The 18276-nt window shown below is 45.3% G+C and overlaps 2 protein-coding genes across 7 annotated transcripts in view; one reads left to right on the top strand and one right to left on the bottom strand.

Annotated features, from left to right (window-relative positions):
* pole (polymerase (DNA directed), epsilon) overlaps positions 1 to 13743 on the bottom strand; it is a 29128-nt gene extending 15385 nt beyond the window's left edge. Inside the window, exons 1-28 of one of the 2 annotated variants that reach the window (XM_056418941.1) lie at positions 13569 to 13743; positions 12304 to 12439; positions 12148 to 12228; positions 12016 to 12060; positions 11842 to 11934; positions 11568 to 11722; positions 11344 to 11488; positions 11186 to 11266; positions 11012 to 11119; positions 10829 to 10939; positions 10109 to 10194; positions 9896 to 10015; positions 9684 to 9816; positions 9466 to 9579; positions 8878 to 9090; positions 8693 to 8800; positions 8463 to 8591; positions 8275 to 8377; positions 7569 to 7715; positions 6934 to 7079; positions 6202 to 6350; positions 5966 to 6058; positions 5298 to 5600; positions 4959 to 5154; positions 4565 to 4779; positions 1724 to 1826; positions 1550 to 1630; positions 1356 to 1478 (exon numbers count right to left, since the gene is read on the bottom strand). In XM_056418941.1, coding sequence (XP_056274916.1) covers positions 1356 to 1478; positions 1550 to 1630; positions 1724 to 1826; positions 4565 to 4779; positions 4959 to 5154; positions 5298 to 5600; positions 5966 to 6058; positions 6202 to 6350; positions 6934 to 7079; positions 7569 to 7715; positions 8275 to 8377; positions 8463 to 8591; positions 8693 to 8800; positions 8878 to 9090; positions 9466 to 9579; positions 9684 to 9816; positions 9896 to 10015; positions 10109 to 10194; positions 10829 to 10939; positions 11012 to 11119; positions 11186 to 11266; positions 11344 to 11488; positions 11568 to 11722; positions 11842 to 11934; positions 12016 to 12060; positions 12148 to 12228; positions 12304 to 12439; positions 13569 to 13636 — 3585 coding nt within the window. In that variant the 5' untranslated portion in view covers positions 13637 to 13743. The remainder of the gene's footprint in view (positions 1 to 1355; positions 1479 to 1549; positions 1631 to 1723; positions 1827 to 4564; positions 4780 to 4958; positions 5155 to 5297; positions 5601 to 5965; positions 6059 to 6201; positions 6351 to 6933; positions 7080 to 7568; positions 7716 to 8274; positions 8378 to 8462; positions 8592 to 8692; positions 8801 to 8877; positions 9091 to 9465; positions 9580 to 9683; positions 9817 to 9895; positions 10016 to 10108; positions 10195 to 10828; positions 10940 to 11011; positions 11120 to 11185; positions 11267 to 11343; positions 11489 to 11567; positions 11723 to 11841; positions 11935 to 12015; positions 12061 to 12147; positions 12229 to 12303; positions 12440 to 13568) is intronic. The other variant, XM_056418942.1, reaches the window with a different exon arrangement.
* Positions 13744 to 14494: 751 nt separating this feature from the next.
* acacb (acetyl-CoA carboxylase beta) overlaps positions 14495 to 18276 on the top strand; it is a 27101-nt gene continuing 23319 nt past the window's right edge. For 3 of the 5 annotated variants that reach the window (XM_056420152.1, XM_056420151.1, XM_056420149.1), the window contains exons 1-2: positions 14584 to 14770; positions 16105 to 16627. In XM_056420152.1, the coding sequence (XP_056276127.1) occupies positions 16119 to 16627 (509 nt within the window). In that variant the 5' untranslated portion in view covers positions 14584 to 14770; positions 16105 to 16118. Of the gene's footprint in view, positions 14549 to 14583; positions 14771 to 16104; positions 16628 to 17656; positions 17751 to 18276 lie in introns of those variants that run through there. The other 2 variants (XM_056420150.1, XM_056420153.1) reach the window with 2 other exon arrangements.

Genomic DNA, 18276 nt, shown 5'->3' with positions numbered 1-18276 from the left:
GTTCTGACCGTGTTGCGTCAGGGGAATGTGATATATGCTTCATTGTATTCTCTTGGACACGATGTGAAAGAATCACTTCAACTATGTCACAGATAAATGGCCTGACAGTATTTCTTTACTCTATGGAAAATGATTTCTCCCGGCTTTATTTATAGTTGTTACTATTAGGAATGCGCGATATAAACGATATACGATATAAACGATAAAAAATGGCCTACGATAGAGATCTTAGTTATATTGCTCTATCGCGATATTGCATGTTTGACGCGATCTATCCATGACCCGCGAAATATAAAGTGCCACGAGTGTCACGATGTGTACAGGATGTGGACCCAGCGGATGTGGACCCAGCGGGACGGGCGGTGATCGCGGGAGGCGCGAGGCAGGAACGGGTAGGCACTAGGCAGACGGATGATCGGCTGGCTGCTGACGGAACGAGTAATCTTCTGGCGGGTGTACATTACGTATAACAATAACGCATGTGACAATAGTACAATGATCCCACAACTCGTGGGTGTCAAGCTGGGGTTCTTATAGTCCCGTTGATTTGTGATTGCTTGTCGGTGTGTGCCGCGCGCAGCGGAGTCCGGCCACGCCCCCACCGCGTCAAGCCCGGTGACACGGTCGCGACCGTGACAACGAGCTGCAACCGTCTGCAACGCAAATGTTCTCAAAACGACATACTAAGTTTCTTTCTTCTTTTGTTTTATACATTTAGCAGTTTGGCTTTCCTTAGAGTCTATGTAACCTGTTCTGAAATGGTTCTATTATGATTTACAGTATATATCGTGATATATATCGTTATCGCAATAGCTGCAATGTATATCGCAATATGGATTTTAGGCCATATCGCCCATCCCTAGTTACTATGGTATTGTTTTTGTTTCTTTAAAATTTAAAAAAATTAACTTCTCTTTATACATAAAATCTGAAAAATGTAAATACGTGTATGTGAGATTCTGAACACTAATAAAATAAAAATAATAAATAAAAATAAAAACAATCACCTGTGGAGACACATTCTACCAGAGGACAGGATGAAGCCTGATTGAGAGTGTTATAGTTCACAGGATCTTTCCTTTGAGTATCCTCAGAAAAGGGACCTGATCACTTGATTGATCATCAGTGATCGGATCATTTGGTTAAATGACCTGAAGACAGAAGTCTCCTTCTGGCTCCTCCTCCTTCTTGTTTCCTTACATACATGATGTCATTGACTCTTCTTGCAAGAATAAATGATTTCATAGACGAGTTCAGGTTCTTCCATATTCATCATTTCAGTTTAAAAAGACTCCATCTTAGGTGGGGACAACATTTTCCGTCACAGTTGACAGAACGGTTTGAGGTGAACTCACCTGTCTCTTTCCCTCGCTGGTGAACAGCTCACTGATTTTCTTTTGCTTGTAGATATCGTTTTTCTCCAGGAGCTTCTTGTGAAGCCAGTCGGGGTGCCTCACTCTGGGGACCGGATTCTTCACCTGATGACACAATGATGTCATTACCTATCCGTCAAGGGCTGTGCGCTCAATGAGACGTGTTTGACATGCACCTGTTGAAGAGCTGCGGGGATGGTGATGATTTTCTGGATGGCACTTCCCAACCGCTCGATGTAATAACTCCAATCGAGAATCTGAAAAGGCCCAGCAGCAGACATTTTATGTCAAAGAGAATTCACACACAAAACCAAAAGCAAGTGCACAACACATTTGTTTAAAAAACTCACCGAGCGGATGTCCAAGTCATGGAGGCCGGGCATTTTCAACCACTTACGAAGGAAATGCTTCTTCACACTGGGCTCGGCCTGAAAGATCGCCAGAGGAATGGCTCTGATGGAGAAGGTCACAAATCAATGAGTGTTAAACACAAAGCTTTTATTTCTTATAATATCACGGAGTGCTTGTTCTCCACAAACACTTAGCGTCTTGACATCATTTTATTTGATCGCAACAACATCAGAAAATCTATAACATCTATTGTCATGGCAGTGTGTTTTCAACCAAGCTATTGTTGTGTCGCTTTTGACATTTTGTTCCCTTGTTATTTATTCTGGAGGTCTGGATCGTCGAGACTGGAGCAGTCGATTGGCATTTCAGGCACGGCACTAATTTGGTTTAAATCCTATTTATCAGATCGATCTCAGTTTGTATTTGTAAACGATGACGCCTCGATAACCACCAACGTTAATCACGGAGTTCCACAAGGTTCTGTGCTTGGACCAATTTTATTTACCTTATACATGCTTCCTTTGGGCAATATTATCAGGAAACACTCGATAAACTTTCATTGTTATGCAGATGATACTCAACTATATTTATCGATAAAACCAGAGGAGAGCAACCAACTCGGTAAAATTCAAGCATGTCTTAAAGACATAAAAACATGGATGACCTGCAATTTCTTGATGTTAAACTCAGACAAAACCGAAGTAATTTTAATCGGCCCTGAGCACCTCAGAGATCAATTATCTGGTGATGTGGATTCTGTAGACGGCATTGCCCTGGCATCCAACACCACTGTAAAGAATCTTGGCGTTATCTTTGATCGGGACTTGTCCTTTAACTCCCACGTAAAGCAAATCTCAAGGACTGCATTCTTTCATCTACGTAATATTTCAAAGATCAGGCACAACTTGTCTCAAAAAGATGCAGAAAAATTGGTTCACGCGTTCGTTACTTCGAGACTGGATTACTGCAACTCCTTATTATCAGGCTGCTCTAATAAATCTCTTAGGTCCCTCCAGTTGATCCAGAATGCTGCAGCTCGTGTTCTCACTAAACTAAGAACAGAGATCACATCACTCCTGCACTAGCTGCTCTGCACTGGCTCCCAGTAAAATCAAGAATCACTTTTAAAATTCTTCTCTTAACGTACAAAGCCTTGATTGTTGATGCTCCATCATATCTTAAGGAGCTTGTAGTACCATATTGCCCCACTAGAGAGCTACGCTCACTAAATGCGGGACTACTTGTAGTTCCTAGAGTCTTAAAAAGTAGAATGGGAGCCAGAGCCTTTAGTTATCAAGCTCCTCTTCTATGGAACCAGCTTCCACCTTCAGTCCGGGAGGCAGACATAGTCACCTCGTTTAAGAGTAGACTTAAGACCTTCCTCTTTGACAGAGCTTATAGTTAGGGCTGAATCAGGTTCACCTGGTCCAGCCCCTTGATATGCTGCTATAGGCTTATAGCTGCCGGGGGACGTTTTAGGATGCACTGAGTACCTATCTCCTCTTTTTTCTCTCCTTAAGGATGAATGTTCATCTCTCAATCACACGTTACTAACTCTGCTTTCTCCCCGGAGTCCTTTTGACTTCACGTCTCATGGGGTCATCGGACCCTATGAGACGGCATAGATCCTATCTGCTGATGGATCATCGAGGTCTGGGTCGTGGAATTCCTGCTCCTGACTACGCCACTGTCCTGTTGAGACTCCGCCCACTGTTGAGACTCCGCCCACTCCTCCTCTCTACCTCCATCTGCCTGATGGATCGTGGAGGTCTCTATCGTGGAATATGCCTACTATGAACTATTCATACACTCTGTCACATTCATTGAATGTATTTAAACTCTAAATCTGTCCTTCTGTACACATTACATCTATTGCATCTGTCCATCCTGGAGAGGGATCCTCCTCTGTTCTCTCCTCAAGGTTTCTTCCCTTTTTTCCCCCCTGAAGGGTTATTTGGGAGTTTTTCCTGGTCCGATGTGAGGTTTTGGGGCAGGGATGTCTATGTGTACAGATTGTAAAGCACTCTGAGACAAATTTGTAATTTGTGAAATTGGGCTATACAAATAAACTGAATTGAATTGAATTGAATCGTGGAATATGACGACTACCAACTACGCCATGGCCCTGCTGAGACTCCGCCCCCTGCTGAGACTCCGCCCACTGCTCCTCTCCACCTCCATCTGCCTGATGGACCGTGGAGGTCTGGATGGTGGAATATGCCGACTACCAACTCTTCATCCACTCTGTCATCTTCATTGTGTTGTTCCTGTGTTTTAATTAGTGTGTAATGATTCCTTCTGGTCACATGACATCTATGACACCTGTCCATCCTGGAGAGGGATCCTCCTCTGTTCTCTCCTCAAGGGTTCTGACCTTTTACCCTGAAGGGTTGTTTGAGAGTTGTTCCTGATCCCATGTGAGGTCAAAGGTCAAAGGTCAGGGATGTCTATATGTACAGATTGTAAAGCCCTCTGAGGGGAATTTGTAATTTGTGAAAATGGGCTCTACAAATAAACTGAATTTAATTATTGGACAACTTACTTGCAGCTAGAGAGGCTACAGCCTGAAGATAAAATGATATTGTCACTGTCATCATGTCTTAAAGGGACACTTGAGGACAAGGCGCTGTCATTAGTTATGACACCTGTACCTTTCCTAATACGACAGGTTGGAATGTCCACCATGAAATAAAAACCCACGGAGCCACTCCCACCTGGAATTCGTCTCGCCTTCAACCTGCTTAGCTCTGCTTGGATGTCAAAGTTTGCACATTGTCCAGAACGTGTACGACGTTAAAGACCGCCTGGTGTGGTAGAAGTGTGTTTTCAGAGCGGCCCACCTCTCGGTGACGGGCGAACCCTCGGGCTTCCTGGAGATGACGTAGCGACAGCTCAGACCGGCATCCTTCACCATCTGGTCTCCCAGGAACTCGGCCAGCCTCTTGGCGGTGCTGATGGACGTGGACTTCTGCTCTCCGTAGTCCTCCAGCTTTCTGGACATGGATCGATTCTCTGAGATCAGTTCGAACAGCTCCGTGTCGGGCATGTTGGCCGCCTGGAGAACCAAAGGGGGAACGATCAGCTTTTGTGATAAACACTTTGTCTGCATACAATACTCATTTTTCAAATATCTTCTAAACGCCTGGTTAACCCAAGTTACACAAAACACATCTGAAAGCATGACGTCGATATCGTATGATACTAGAATGCTGTTTTAAACTTTTATTTGTGTACCTTGCTGTACAGAACGTCGAGCCAGTAGTCAGCCACTTTGGCCACCGAGGAGTACACCTCCTCCAGAGTGGTTCCTTTGAGGAAAGCCTCGAACACCGACGACTGAAAGATCTTAATGAGCTGGAGCTCTCCTCTCCTCTTCACTTCGAAACCCTTCAACTCAGCCAGAGAGCCGTCTTCATTAAACACAGCATACCTGGAATGAACAGAGGACACTCGAATCACAACCACGGAACATTTGAAAATGAACCTTGCCCACAGGTTCCCAAATCCATCCGAGCAACCGGGGTCAGTCCAATACGAGACTTGATGACACAACACAATCCTCTCGAGCTTCACCTTTTCTTCAGCTTCTTCCCTTCCTCCTTCGAGGCAGGCAGGATCATGGCCAGGTACGGCCCGTCCACCTCGAAGAAGATGCTGTTCTCCGACCTGATGTTGTAGTTGAGGGACGCGGGGTCGACCAGCTCGTGGTACTGATCGTTGGTGAATCCCTCCTTCACCAAGATGTTCAGCATGGCCCCCGGGTAAGAGATGGTCACCGTGGGCTTCTTCTCGTTGCTGGTTTTCACCACAAAGTTCTCAGGGAAGGTGTTGGGCAGGACACACCAGATGCCATCGGTGTCCAACTCGAGGGGCCTCCTGAGTCGCGGAGCATGAGCAGAGACAGATGCGGTGAATCCGAAATGCAAACGTATCGGTTTTAAATTCACATATTAGGAAGTTTGTTGATGAATTCCATCAGGCGAGAACAAGCTGGTCAGAGCCAATTCAGTCATGCAACGTAATACGACAACACAAACGACATCTGCTACTACAGGGAATGGGATCGGAGGAAGAGGCAGACGAGGACAACGCAGCACTGGAGACAAGCCCACATCCTGGCATACATTTGCCGGTGGAACGTTCCTCAAACACGGCGTGGATCTTCTCCAGCTTCATCTTTCCTGCGCTGGAGCTGACCTCGCACTGACCCACGAGGTCCCTGTTATCGGCGTGACCCTCACCCTATCTGTTCGATGAGCTCTCTGGCCTGAGTGATGATGTTGGCTCCGGTGTAGCACACGATGCCGGCCATCTCCATGGAGTACCAGCGCGCCCTGGTGGAAACACGGAGGTAGCACAGGCATCAGGTCTGCAGCTCGGTGCCGAATGCCCGAGTTCCCCGGCAGCAAAGCGCTCAGGTAGCAGCGCAAGAGAAGATATTTGATGACGTGATGGTGACGCTGGAGTTTCCTCGTACCCTTTCCTCATGACGTAGCCGTAGAAAGAGTTCAGGATGCATTTGTGAGCCAGCTGGAGGGAATCGTACAGGATCTCCATGTTCTTGCAGCGCTTCATCTCAGCAGCGTCTCCGCTCTCCTGAGCTGCCGACAGCTTCTTCTTCCACAACTGAGGCGAAGGGAGCAAGTACTTCACAGCGAGTAATGTTCAATGGAAAAAGTGCAATTACAAAAGTAAAAGTTTTTAACATCTGAACTGTTAGAAATTGGAAAAAAATCATTCGTAACATATACAATGAAGTGAGAATAGCATACACTGGAACGGATCCCTGGATATGATTTGGCGTGAGACTTACTGCGGGTGAAACTTCTTTGTTTTCTTTCTTTCGGTGAATAAACATGAACCAAAACTCTTGAATAATCCCCACCTTGTCACCACCATAGGAGCGTTACCCTCACACGGGTCCATTAACACTATGAAACTTTATAGAAATACACATCTGTCCATAACATCTGTAGCAGAACCGTCAAATTTGTAGTTTAACATAAAATAAAGGTGCACTTCCTTTTAACATTTCAAAATAAAAGTCAGATTTAAAATTATTAAAACAATACAATATAAAAAGGCATACATCAAAACCAATAAAGCAGATACAAAAGAAGGCAATCAACACAAAACAATAAACCTTTTAAGGGGTTATTTACATACACCACTGGGATGATTGTAATTTGCTGTAAATACCAACATGTACCTTGTGAAGTCCTTTGAACTCGTAACGGCGATCTCTGAAGGCTCTCACGGTGTCGACGTAGAAGGAGTTCTCCCTCTGGCAGATGGTGGTGACTCGCTCCTCCCGCCTGGTGACGTGGGTCTTCTTGTAGGCCCTCTTACAGTAGTCTGAAACAGAGACGAGCCGGGTCGAACGCTGCTCTGGAAACCACCATCTCAGAATGTTCTTTCAGAATGTGTTGTCATGAGGATCAGGGGGGTAGAGGTCAGAGCTCTACCCCCCTGATCCTCATGACAACACTCGATCCGCACTGCACACACTTCATGCCATTTGTTGCCCTCTCAAGTCAAAATGCACTGAATGTTTGCACTAGTTTAGCAACCCCAGATAGGTTATGTTTATACCTCCACATTATTTAATGTTAATGTCATCTGTCTACTGTTTTGTCTAACTTATTACCAATATCACCAGGTGAGGCCTTCAGCCGCCCTCTTGTGCTTTATTTACTATAATCTGTATATACTGTATTTACTATGATACTTTCTGTTGCACTTCTGGTTGGATGCCAAACTGCATTTCGTTGCTCTGCACTTGTACATGTGTAATGACAATAAAGTTGAATCTAAATCTAATCTAAAGCAAGACAAGAAGAGTACCTGCAAGGCGTTTCTTCTCATGCTTGGCCTGATCCTCCCGGTTCAGGGAGTGGAAGGCTCGAGGCGGACCGTTGGGGAAAAACGGTGGAAACTTCTCGGACTCAAGCTGCTGCTGGATGCGGTGGAACTCGCTGCGGCTGGCGGGCACTGAGGCGGAGGAACAGAGGGTTAACGGGACTGGGTCCAACCGCACAGGAACACCGTGGAAGCACCACGGCAGGTTAGAGTCTGAGAAGCTCCTCAGTTCCTTGTCGTAAACATAAGAACACAAGTATGGAATAATGTTGAAATGGATGTGAGGATGGTGAACTCCTTTTTGGTTTTCAAGGGAATTATATATAAAACAATTCTTGAGTTATAAATGTGATTGAAAAGTATTTATATGGAAGATGTATGTGGAAGTATGTCTGTATGTATGCATGTATACACACACATATATATATATATATATATATGTGTGTGTATATATATTTATATATATTTGTATTTAATTTTTAATTTTCTTTGTTATTTTTTACATTTTTATATACATTTTCTGATTTATTTGATATTAATTTAGGATAGGAATATATAAGCATTTTTTGCTTCTACCTATACCTTTTCAGTCTTTCTGTTTTGTATATATAGAATAATATTGTATTGTATTTGATTGACTGAATAAAATACAAAAAATAAAAATAAAATAAATGTATACAAGCCGACTCACTGATCTCTCCCCTCCACTGCCAGGCCATCCTCCTCTGGCAGGTGGCCCCAGGCTTGTTGAAGTCGCAGGCAGCACACGTGGCCTCGTCAACCATCGCGGATGGCTTTAAAAGAAGAAAATGAAGTATTGAATTCCATGCGTTTCTATATTTTCCATCCTGTGCATATGTCTTAGGAATTTCATATTACCTGCAGGCGGTTGGTGAGGATGATATTGGGGTACATCGCCGCAACGTCCAGATGGTAGATGAGGGGGCACTCGATCCTGTTGGGGACCTCCTTCAGGGAAGTCAGCTTCTTTTTAATCTCCTCACAAACCTGAGAAGAACAAGAATATTTTAGAACTTCCAACTTGAAAAAAGAAAGAAAGCCCAACGTAACTTGTATAAAAGAAACACAATAAAGTAAAAAGTCAACACCTCATTAAAGTTGGTGACTTGCTCCAACGGTATTTTCTCCTCTTCCTCCACGGCATGGCGCATCGTGGTCTCGACTCTCTGCAGCAGGAAGTCGAAGGCGGCCGGGTTCTGTCGACGCAGCGGACCGTCAGCTTCAAACCGACGGACACAGTGAGGAATCAGCTGCAGGTGGAACCGAGACGTACCATCTTGAACCGGCAGGGGATGTCGCTGCGAAACACTCCCGACTCCAGCGCCTCCACGTGGCCGCCCACGTAGGTCTCGGAGTCCATGACGTGGCCGTCGGCCGTCAGCTTGTTGAAGACCTGCTCCTGCTTGTTGGGGAACACGATGTTGGCGTGGAAGGCCTGCACCATGAGCAGAGCCTCACACAGAGTGCCAGAACCTTTACGCAGCACCTGCAGGGAAACAACTCATTATTTATTTTAAAATGCACTATACAATAACAATAATAATAATAACAACTTTATTTATATAGCACCTTTAAAAACAACGTTTACAAAGTGCTCTACAGAATCAAGGCAAAACAAATGGAATAGTAAGAAACAAATATAACATTTAAAAATATATATTAAGATGAATTTTTTAAAAATATATATACAAAACAGACAAACTAAAAGGACTCGATCACTTAAAAGCTGTTCCATAAAAATTGGTTTTAAGAAGTGATTTAAAAGAAGTAACTGATATATGCATTTTTTCTTTTTCTTCTTGCCTTTTATATCCATAAATATTTTATTTTTTATTTTTACGAATGCTCACAAAAGACAAACCTCATCAGGGTCCATGGGGATGATGGTGCACAGAGCGAAGATGAAGGGGTGGACATATTTCATGTACAGGTAATATGTGGCTACGGCATCCGACACCGAGTAGGTAGCTAAAGTCTGATGGGAAAGTAGGGAAAGAAAACAGTCAACAATATTTACAAAATAAATAATAATGCAACTCTCTATTCCCCGAGCTGTAAACATGAACTCCATCAGTGTACCTGTGGCTCTTCAGTGGCCATGCGGCACATCTCCTCCGGGTCCAGCTCCACTGGGTCGTAGCCCAACTTGGCCTTCGCTGCTGCCTTCAAATTGTGACTTCCCACCGGCAGGTAGCTGTCTCTCTTCACCCACCTGACAGCGGAGAGCAGCAGAGTGAATCCCCGTGTGTGTTTACACTCACACACTGTCGTCGCGTCAGAGGGCTGCAGACCTATAGCAGTCCATGTGGACGGCCTGACTGGACTTGTACTCTCCCTGGTTATCCTTCTGGAAGCCGATCTCTCGGTACATGTCCAGGCCGTGGAGGGCGGCCCGGGTCTCGATGAACGGCCTGGAAGGAGTCGACACAGAGAGAGAGAGAGAGCGGTGAGACCGACGCCAGAGGACACGCATCGTCCTGTGGGAACAGCTCACGGCAGCTCACCAGTCAAAGAAGTCTCCGTTGTAGGTCACGAAGATGTTCGGCTTGGTTTCCTGAACGTGATCAAACCATCTCTGAATGAGCGCCGCCTGCAGCAGAGTCAGGGCGCCACACGTTACGACACTGAAGCAACCGGAGCGTCACACAGTGACACCGAGCAGACATTCAGGGACACTTTGGTTTTCACTCCCTAATGTTGGAATAAAAGGACGACTTGGGGGGGGCTTCTTTATTGCCACCGCCCTTCTGGTAAAACCCTGCACCACCGTAGACATTCTCTGTCTCTCACAACTTTCAAGACTATTCACTCAAAAAGCTTATTTCTCTTTAATTTTGTGCACAGATCTGTAAAAAAAACCCTCATTTTTAAAGATGTTAGTGTTTCCTTTGCCAAATGAATCCATCCACCTGAAAGGTGTGGCAGATCCAAACTGGTACCAGGTGTGCTCTTGGCTGGTCCCAATAAGAGGCCAGTATAAATGTGCCTTTTCATCTTGAAAAAATACATTTATACATTCGACACTCTGAACTGTGATTTGCAAAGAAGAAATACTAACTTGGACTTAAACTCATTTGTGACCGACATCTGGGAAAGAGGAGCCGTATGAGTTTCTAGAGAAGGTATTTCAGAACTCGTGAAATATGTGAGCGTCTTCATTTATTTATTATATAATTAGATATTTTCAAGTGCTTCCATTTTTGATGACACTGCAGCATATCTACCTCGTCATCCTCGTTGAAAACAGTGAACGGGCCTTCGTATTCAGGTTTGGGAGTGAATTCAAAATCTTCAATGTTCTCCGAGACAATCTCTCTGTTCGTGATGAGAAACCCCTGAAAGAAGAGAAACAGTCAGAGAGACTCACCAACACATCAATACAAGAACAATACTGATCATGAACTCACCTGTCCATCAATCATGTAGGAGATCATCATGATCTGATCGCTCTCTGCGTCCGGGAACTTCAGTGGCAGTTTGGTGGTCTCGATGTCGAACGCCAGAACAACAGGGTCCTAAAAAACAAAACAATGCTTTACTGAAGTCGCTGAATTAACCACGGACCCCTGAACTCCTCGTACCGGCCTCTCCACGAGGTCGTCTCGGAGAACGATCTCCGGCGGGTGAAGGCTGCCTCGGTATCGGACGTTGTACCAGTGAGCCTGAGGAGTGAAGACAGTGGAGATCAGAACAACACTCGTATCCGGAAGAACATCGGGGCCGCGGGAACCCTCCTTACCACGTGGATCTTCAGGTCGATGGACAGTCGCATATGATAGGGCACGTCGTACTCTCTCACGTCCACGATGTTGTCCAACTGGTCCGAGATACTCTTTGACGTCCCCACTTCATCTGCCGAGGACACATGGCCGCCGGACAAGGCGCTGAAACCACCAACAAGTGTCATCAGATCATGTCAAACTGGGAACAACAGTTTGTTAGAAGCGAGTGACCCTGCGGTACCTCGATAACATCGCGGTGTAGGAGTCATTGGACTGCTCCCTCTCTCTGTTTTTGCGCACTGCCGGGGAGATCTCACGCTTGACCTTGACGAGGTCGTCCAGGGTGCTGAAGGACAGCTTGATGTAGCTTCTCTTCAGGCCGACGAGATGGTTGGGCTGAGGAGAACAGGCGTCGTTCAGCATGTGTGCGACGGGTTTAAAAACGTCTGTCGTGTTCAAATCTCCTTGTCGAATAGCTTTTATTTGTGACAGACGCACACACAAACAACCCTCACCAGGTCGAGGTCCTCTTTTAGGATAACTTCAAGCTTGGACACCTTTCCTTGAAACTTTCTCGAAAAGTACGAGATCACTTCTCGCTCACAGTTCTGGAAGTAAAGTCGTCTTTCAGGAAGAAGTTGTTGAAAATGACGACATGGCGTAAAAGCAAATGACAAACACGGTCTCACCTTTTTAGTAGCAATGTAAAAATATGGCTGGAACGGGAGAGCCACCTACAGACAGGAAGCACACAGCGGGAGGGACGTGTGAGAGGGACGCTCATTATCATGCAACGACAAAACAACGTTCCCCCAACACACTTTAAACCTGCTGCCGTCGTCCTGGATGAAGTAGTAGTCCACGGCACTGATCAGCCTCTTGTCGCCGTCCAGGATCTCAGTCTAGAAGTAGAAACGTGTCTCACTCAGTATCAGACGCTCGAGCGGGCGGACGTGACAGCGAGCGTGCGTACTGACGGGATGCATGTTGATCAGCCAGCCCGTTTTCTCCCCCGGCTCCTTCATCCGGTCGAAGCCGAAGCGAGCGTCCATCTCGTCGGTGAACTGAATCCGCTCCAGCCGCTTGAGGGCCGACATCGCGGATCCATCATCCCTGGGTCAAACACACACAGCAGCGTCATTAACTACTACCAACTATGTATGGCCCTGCTGAGACTCCGCCCACTCCTCCTCTCTACCTCCATCTGATGGATGGTGGAGGTCTGGATGGTGGAATATGCCGACTACCAACTCTTCATCCACTCTGTCATATTCATTGAATGTGTTGTTACTGTGTCACTGCCAGACTGTGTACAAAGTTTATTTTCAATACATGAGTGTAAATATGATTTGAGATGTTTGTAAGTTTACGGTACAAAAGGCTAAAAAAGGAATAAAAATATGTATTTCTGTTGTAGGAGTCCAATTATGGAATAATGTTGAAATGGATGTAAGAATGGTGAACTCCTTTTTGGTTTTCAAGGGAATTATTTATAAAACAATTCTTGAGAGTCATAAATTTGATTGAAATGTATTTATATGGAAGATGTATGTGGAAGTATGTCTGAATGTATGCATGTATGTGTATATATGTATATATATGTGTATGTATGGATATATTTATAGATATATATTTGTCTTTGTTATTTTTTCTTTATTTTATATTAATTTTCTGATTTGTTTGTTAATAATTTAGGATAGGAATATATAAGCATTTGTTGCTTCTACCCATACCTTTTCAGTCTTTCTCTTTTATACATTATATCGAATAATATTGTCTTGTATTTGATTGACTGAATAAAATAAAATACACAACTCCCCAAACAGCGGGCTGCTCCTATGGAGTGTGTCTGAGAGGACTGTCCGCCTAGACTTCCTTCAAAGGTCTTTTTTCTTTCTGAGACGGTGTTACGGTTTAAGAAGCGACCGCGTTAACTGGCGACTTTGAGCCGAACGCGTCCGTTGTTGTCGTTAGATATGTGTTGAAAATAGGAAGAGAACACGTAGCTATACCCCGTGAATGCCGCATTGTTTAATTGGTATAGTATATATTATTATGTACCGGGGTTGACACTGTATTACAACATTAAACCAAAGCGGCATTCGCGAGGACAGCTATACGTGTCCTCTATCCTATTTATCGAACGGCCGTCGTAACCACAACAACAACGGACGTATTCGGCTGAGAAGTCACCAGTTAGCAGGGTCGCCTGTTAGACCGTAACACCGGCACTGCCACTCACTGGTTCTCCTGGTCGCCTCCACTTTGTCCTCGCGCCGCTTTGTACCGTCCGCTGTTCTGCAGAACCATCTTCTGTCGCTGCGACTCGGCTGAATAAAGGAACTCCCGCTCAGTTTGTTTAATTTTAAGTCAGTAAAGCCGCATCTGAAACTATTTCGACGTTAATCCAAAGGGTTGTCGCCCTGCCGTGTTCTCCACCGCCGTCACTGCGTGTTTTCTTATTTTGGCGCGTTCTCGCAGTTGCCGCGAGAGCAGCGCAGCGAAGATTGACAAAGATCGTTTATTGCGAGAGATATTTACTCGGACCGAATTTGCAGCACGGTTTTCAATACATGAGTGTAAATATGATTTGAGAGATGTTTGTAAGTTTACGGTACCAAAGGCTAAAAAAGGGATTAAAAGAAGATGTATTTCTGTTGTAGGAGTCCAATTATGTAATAATGTTGAAATGGATGTAAGAATGGTGAACTCCTTTTTGGTTTTCAAAGGAATTATTTATAAAACAATTATTGAGAGTTATAAATGTGATTGAAATGTATTTATATGGAAGATGTATGTGGATGTATATCTGTGTATATATATTATTTATTTAATTTTCTTTGTTATTTTTCTTTATTTTATATTAATTTTCTGATTTGTTTGTTAATAATTTAGGATAGGAATATATAAGCATGTTTTGCTTCTACCTATACCTTTTCAGTCTTTCTGTTTTGTATATTATATAGAATAATATTGTATTGTATTTGATTGACTGAATACAAAATACATACACACACACACACACATACACACTACCATTTTCAGACCGAACAATTATTAATTTATTTTCTCTCTTTTTTTTAAACTACATATAGAAACATGTTTAAATAGACGATCTTCGGACGCATGGCTCTTCCGTGGGAGGAGCTACCCCCTCCTGCACATGGCTGCCGGCCCCGCGAGGAGGAAGGAGGTGGCGCTGCAGGCGGACAGACACCGGAGGTAGGTGGCGGTTCTCCTGCTGTCAGGAACACGCTTTGCTCTGTAAACTCTGCCGGCGGCGCAGCTCACTGACTGGGGACGTTACGGTGTTGGTGGAGATGAGTAGACGTTGAAGGATGCAGCTTAAATCACAGTAACTCAGAGTTTAGCGGTTTAGCTAACTCACTAGCATGGTGTGCATTACAACGACAACACCGACAGAGCGGTCCGTGTTGTGTAGTGGTAAGAGTATTTCAAATAGTGATTTTTTACACCTGCATACTGCTTTTAAAAGTTGACTTTAATCATTTAAACACGAGGTTTATATCATTGACAGCAATGACGTCATGTTTGATCTTAAACGACAGGTCGGTTGTCCTGTCTTGCAAACAATTATCAAAAATAAAACGACAGTTTTCTCAGAATTGACTTGAACATCCTGCTTTGTCTGAACTGTAGTTTTTTTTCTGTCACGTAAGTTTATAATTTCCTGTTTTTACTTAAGTTTGCAGGTGATAAGGCTAAATGTAGTCCGACATGTTGTGTACGTTTGGCGGTCGGTTGAGGTCAGTGGCGCTGGAGTTACCCCACGACCCCGACCTGCTGGTATCACAGGGGAGCATCTACCAGGACGGACACGTGACACTTACACCTTAAAGCTGTCCCGATGGAGAAACTGTTTTGATTGAGCTGCATCTGAAAGTGAAAGATCAGCATTACACCGTTTCAGTCAAAGTCAAAGTGTCTCCAGAGGACGAAGGCCTCGAATGTTTCTCTTGATTTAAAATACAGATTCAGGAATCCATGTTTCACACAGATATGAATATTACCCTTCATTTGTATTTATTTATTAGTGTTCCTTCAGATGCTAATTAATAATAATAATAATAATAATAGTTTAGGCTTCTATAGAGCTTTTCTAGTACACAAAGACGCTTAAAATTCACATGTCAAACTTTAAACTCACTCACACTGGTTAAAGTACTGAAACCAGACGGCCTGTGCACTTTAGCTTATATTTACATTCTTAATTCGCATTAAATTCATTACATTAATACTGTGTGTGTGTGTGCCTCCTCCTAATCATTCGTTCCCTCAGTGTTGACCTTTACCCCATATGAAGCAGCCTCTTGGCTCTCATGGCAGCTGCTCCTGACTGGTGACTGGACCCTGCCTTGGGAAGGGAGCGTCCAGAGCCGACTGGTGGTTAGGGTGGGATAGATATCCCATAAATATCCGCAGACTCCGCTCCTATAGGAGGACAGTGTGGGAGCAGGAACACACACACCTCAGCACATAAGCATGAACATTTAAACATGACTTGCAACGGGAAGCAGGCGAGGGATGGGGGGGGGGTGAGGGGTGTGAATGCATATCAGTGTGTGGATAGATCATGTGTGAGTGGCCTGGGTTGTCGTCTTCCCCCAGGCCACAATCGGACAGTTATCAGTTCGCAAGATGGTCGTTGCCATGGAGACCGACATTTTTCAGTTGGCTCAGTGATGTGATGAAGCGTCGATGTTGCTGCCGTCTCTCGAGTGACGCCTCATGTCTGCTTTGTCTTGTTGCCGTCTCAGGAGGACGTCTGTGAATGTTCCACTTGGCAGCTCTGGGATTGCTCCTCTGGGTTTTGTTGCTCGTGTGGAGGATGACCACCAAGGCGGCAGCAATGCCCGCCAAAAAAGAGGAATCTCCGTCTGGCAGCGGTGCAACTGCAGGCGAGCCGTCCCCGTCCGCCGCTCCCGATCCCTCCACACACGAGGGTCACGGCCCTCAGGCTGGCGGCGCCTCAGCCGGGCTCGCGGTCACCGAGGACGCCGTGGCTCTGCAGGCATCCTCTGAGATGACCTCACACGGGGCCTCATTGCAGACCAACACCCAGAAACCTCGCAGAGCCAAGGGCCCGATGCGGAGCTCGGGGCCCGAGGCGAGGGAACGCCTCAAGTTCATTCTCGGAGCATCGGAGGACAACTCTTCGGACGAGGACCCTCTGGTCACCAAACCTCCGAGTGGCGCCTCTCAGCCTCTAAACTCCGGCCACAAGTCTTCTCCTCGGCAGGCGTCTGCTGCGGTGCCACAGTCCAGCCCCTCGGCCATGAAGTAAGTGTTCCTATGGAACTGATTGAAAGTGGGCGTGTCTCTGGCGTGTTTTCATCGCTCCAGGCGACGAGCTTCGTCGAGGTTTTAACTGTGGCGTGTTACATAAGCAAGGAAGTCGGGTATAAGGCGCAGCGTGTGGAGCCGGCAAGGGCGATCCAAACGGCTCGTCACTCACGTGGCCATGGGTTGGACCCACATTTCTTTATTGCATTATTGAGGGAAGGGGGGGTAATTATATTACAAAACGGTGTTTTACGGTCTTGCGGAGGATGCATTGGCTCAACATGTGGGTGAGACCGGTGGCCACGGGGTGACATGCCGCTCTGCTCCTGCTGGCTCTGTCTCACTGTCTCATCACCTGACTGGCCGGCCTGTCGCCGCATGCCAAACACCCCCGGCTCTATTAATGGAACAATTGCCTCCACCAAACGACTTTGAAAACGGTGGCGTCGCTCTCGGTCACAGCACGGCAAACAAAAGGCACTTCGAAAAATGTCTTTACTTTCTTTACAGTCTGCGTAGTGAAGGGTTCTTCGTCTCGCCGGCGAGGGTCTATGAAGGGAACGTTATCGGGTGAACGTGGGTCAGAGAGGTGGTTTCACTTGTTGGATTGATTTACTCAGTGCATAACGCTGCGTAGCCGGACGTCATGACAGAGAACGAGGTAAGAGATCTCCTCTCCCAGATCATATCCTGAGAGCATCTTCCTGCAGTTCAGAGACAGTTTTATTGCAGAAGAAGATGCAATGTTTAAAATGTTTAATAGAAACCAAATCTACAAAGACTTCAGCCTTTAAAGGTTCAACAACTTTGGCTACAGATTTTGCTTGGATAGTAGTTTTTTCTTTTATGAATTGAGACGTAGAAGAAACAAAACACTTTTGCGTTGCCTCTTAGTGTCTTTATAAGAAGCAGCCTGTGATCTGGGATCTGTAGAATCTTATGCAGCCAAAGTGGGAGGGCAGAAGGGAGAGAGCACATGGGAGGAAGCACTTTGGAGAGGGAGCTTTGTTTTTGTCTTTGATTTTTAAATCCTCGTTCCCCCACTAAAAGGCTTTGAAGTATATTGTGTAATGGAGGGAAGCTGCTGTCAGGCTCTCAACTTGATCCCATGTCTCTGAAGGTAAGTTCTATTTAAAGTTCTGTGTAATTTGATGCTTTTGCTGCATAGTTTATTACGTGCATGAATCACATGCTTTATGTTCCAGCTGCAGAGAAAAGGGAAACTAATAATAACTTTGTATGAAAGTCGAATAGATAAAAGAACAGCTTCTGTAGACGTGTTGGTGAGGGGAGGGTCACGCGTGTGGTTTACGGTCAGCATGGACTGAACGGAGCTGTTCTTGGCACACACTCGTTTGAGGAAATGGAAGGGAAAAAAACCACTCCGACAATGTGTACCCTCGAGAAGGGAGGTGTAAAAATACCAGATCACTGTGAGGCGGGGAAGAAACACGCCAACGAGACAAAGTCCTGTTTGTAGTTAGATACTCTTTGGTTGTTGGCTGCCTCGTACTCAGGAGAAAAAGATTAGAAGGTGTATAAACATGAGAATGCAGAGCGACGCAGGGCGACAAGTTAATGAAAACGGTCTAAAAAGAGGCCGGATCTGCATTTACTGAACACCACCGGAGCCGAGTTTAAAGTTC

This window comes from Pseudoliparis swirei, chromosome 7 (assembly GCF_029220125.1).
Source record: "Pseudoliparis swirei isolate HS2019 ecotype Mariana Trench chromosome 7, NWPU_hadal_v1, whole genome shotgun sequence".
Taxonomy (NCBI): Eukaryota; Metazoa; Chordata; class Actinopteri; order Perciformes; family Liparidae; genus Pseudoliparis; species Pseudoliparis swirei.
Note: the sequence above shows the minus strand (reverse complement) of the source record. Positions and strands in the feature narration are given on the sequence as shown.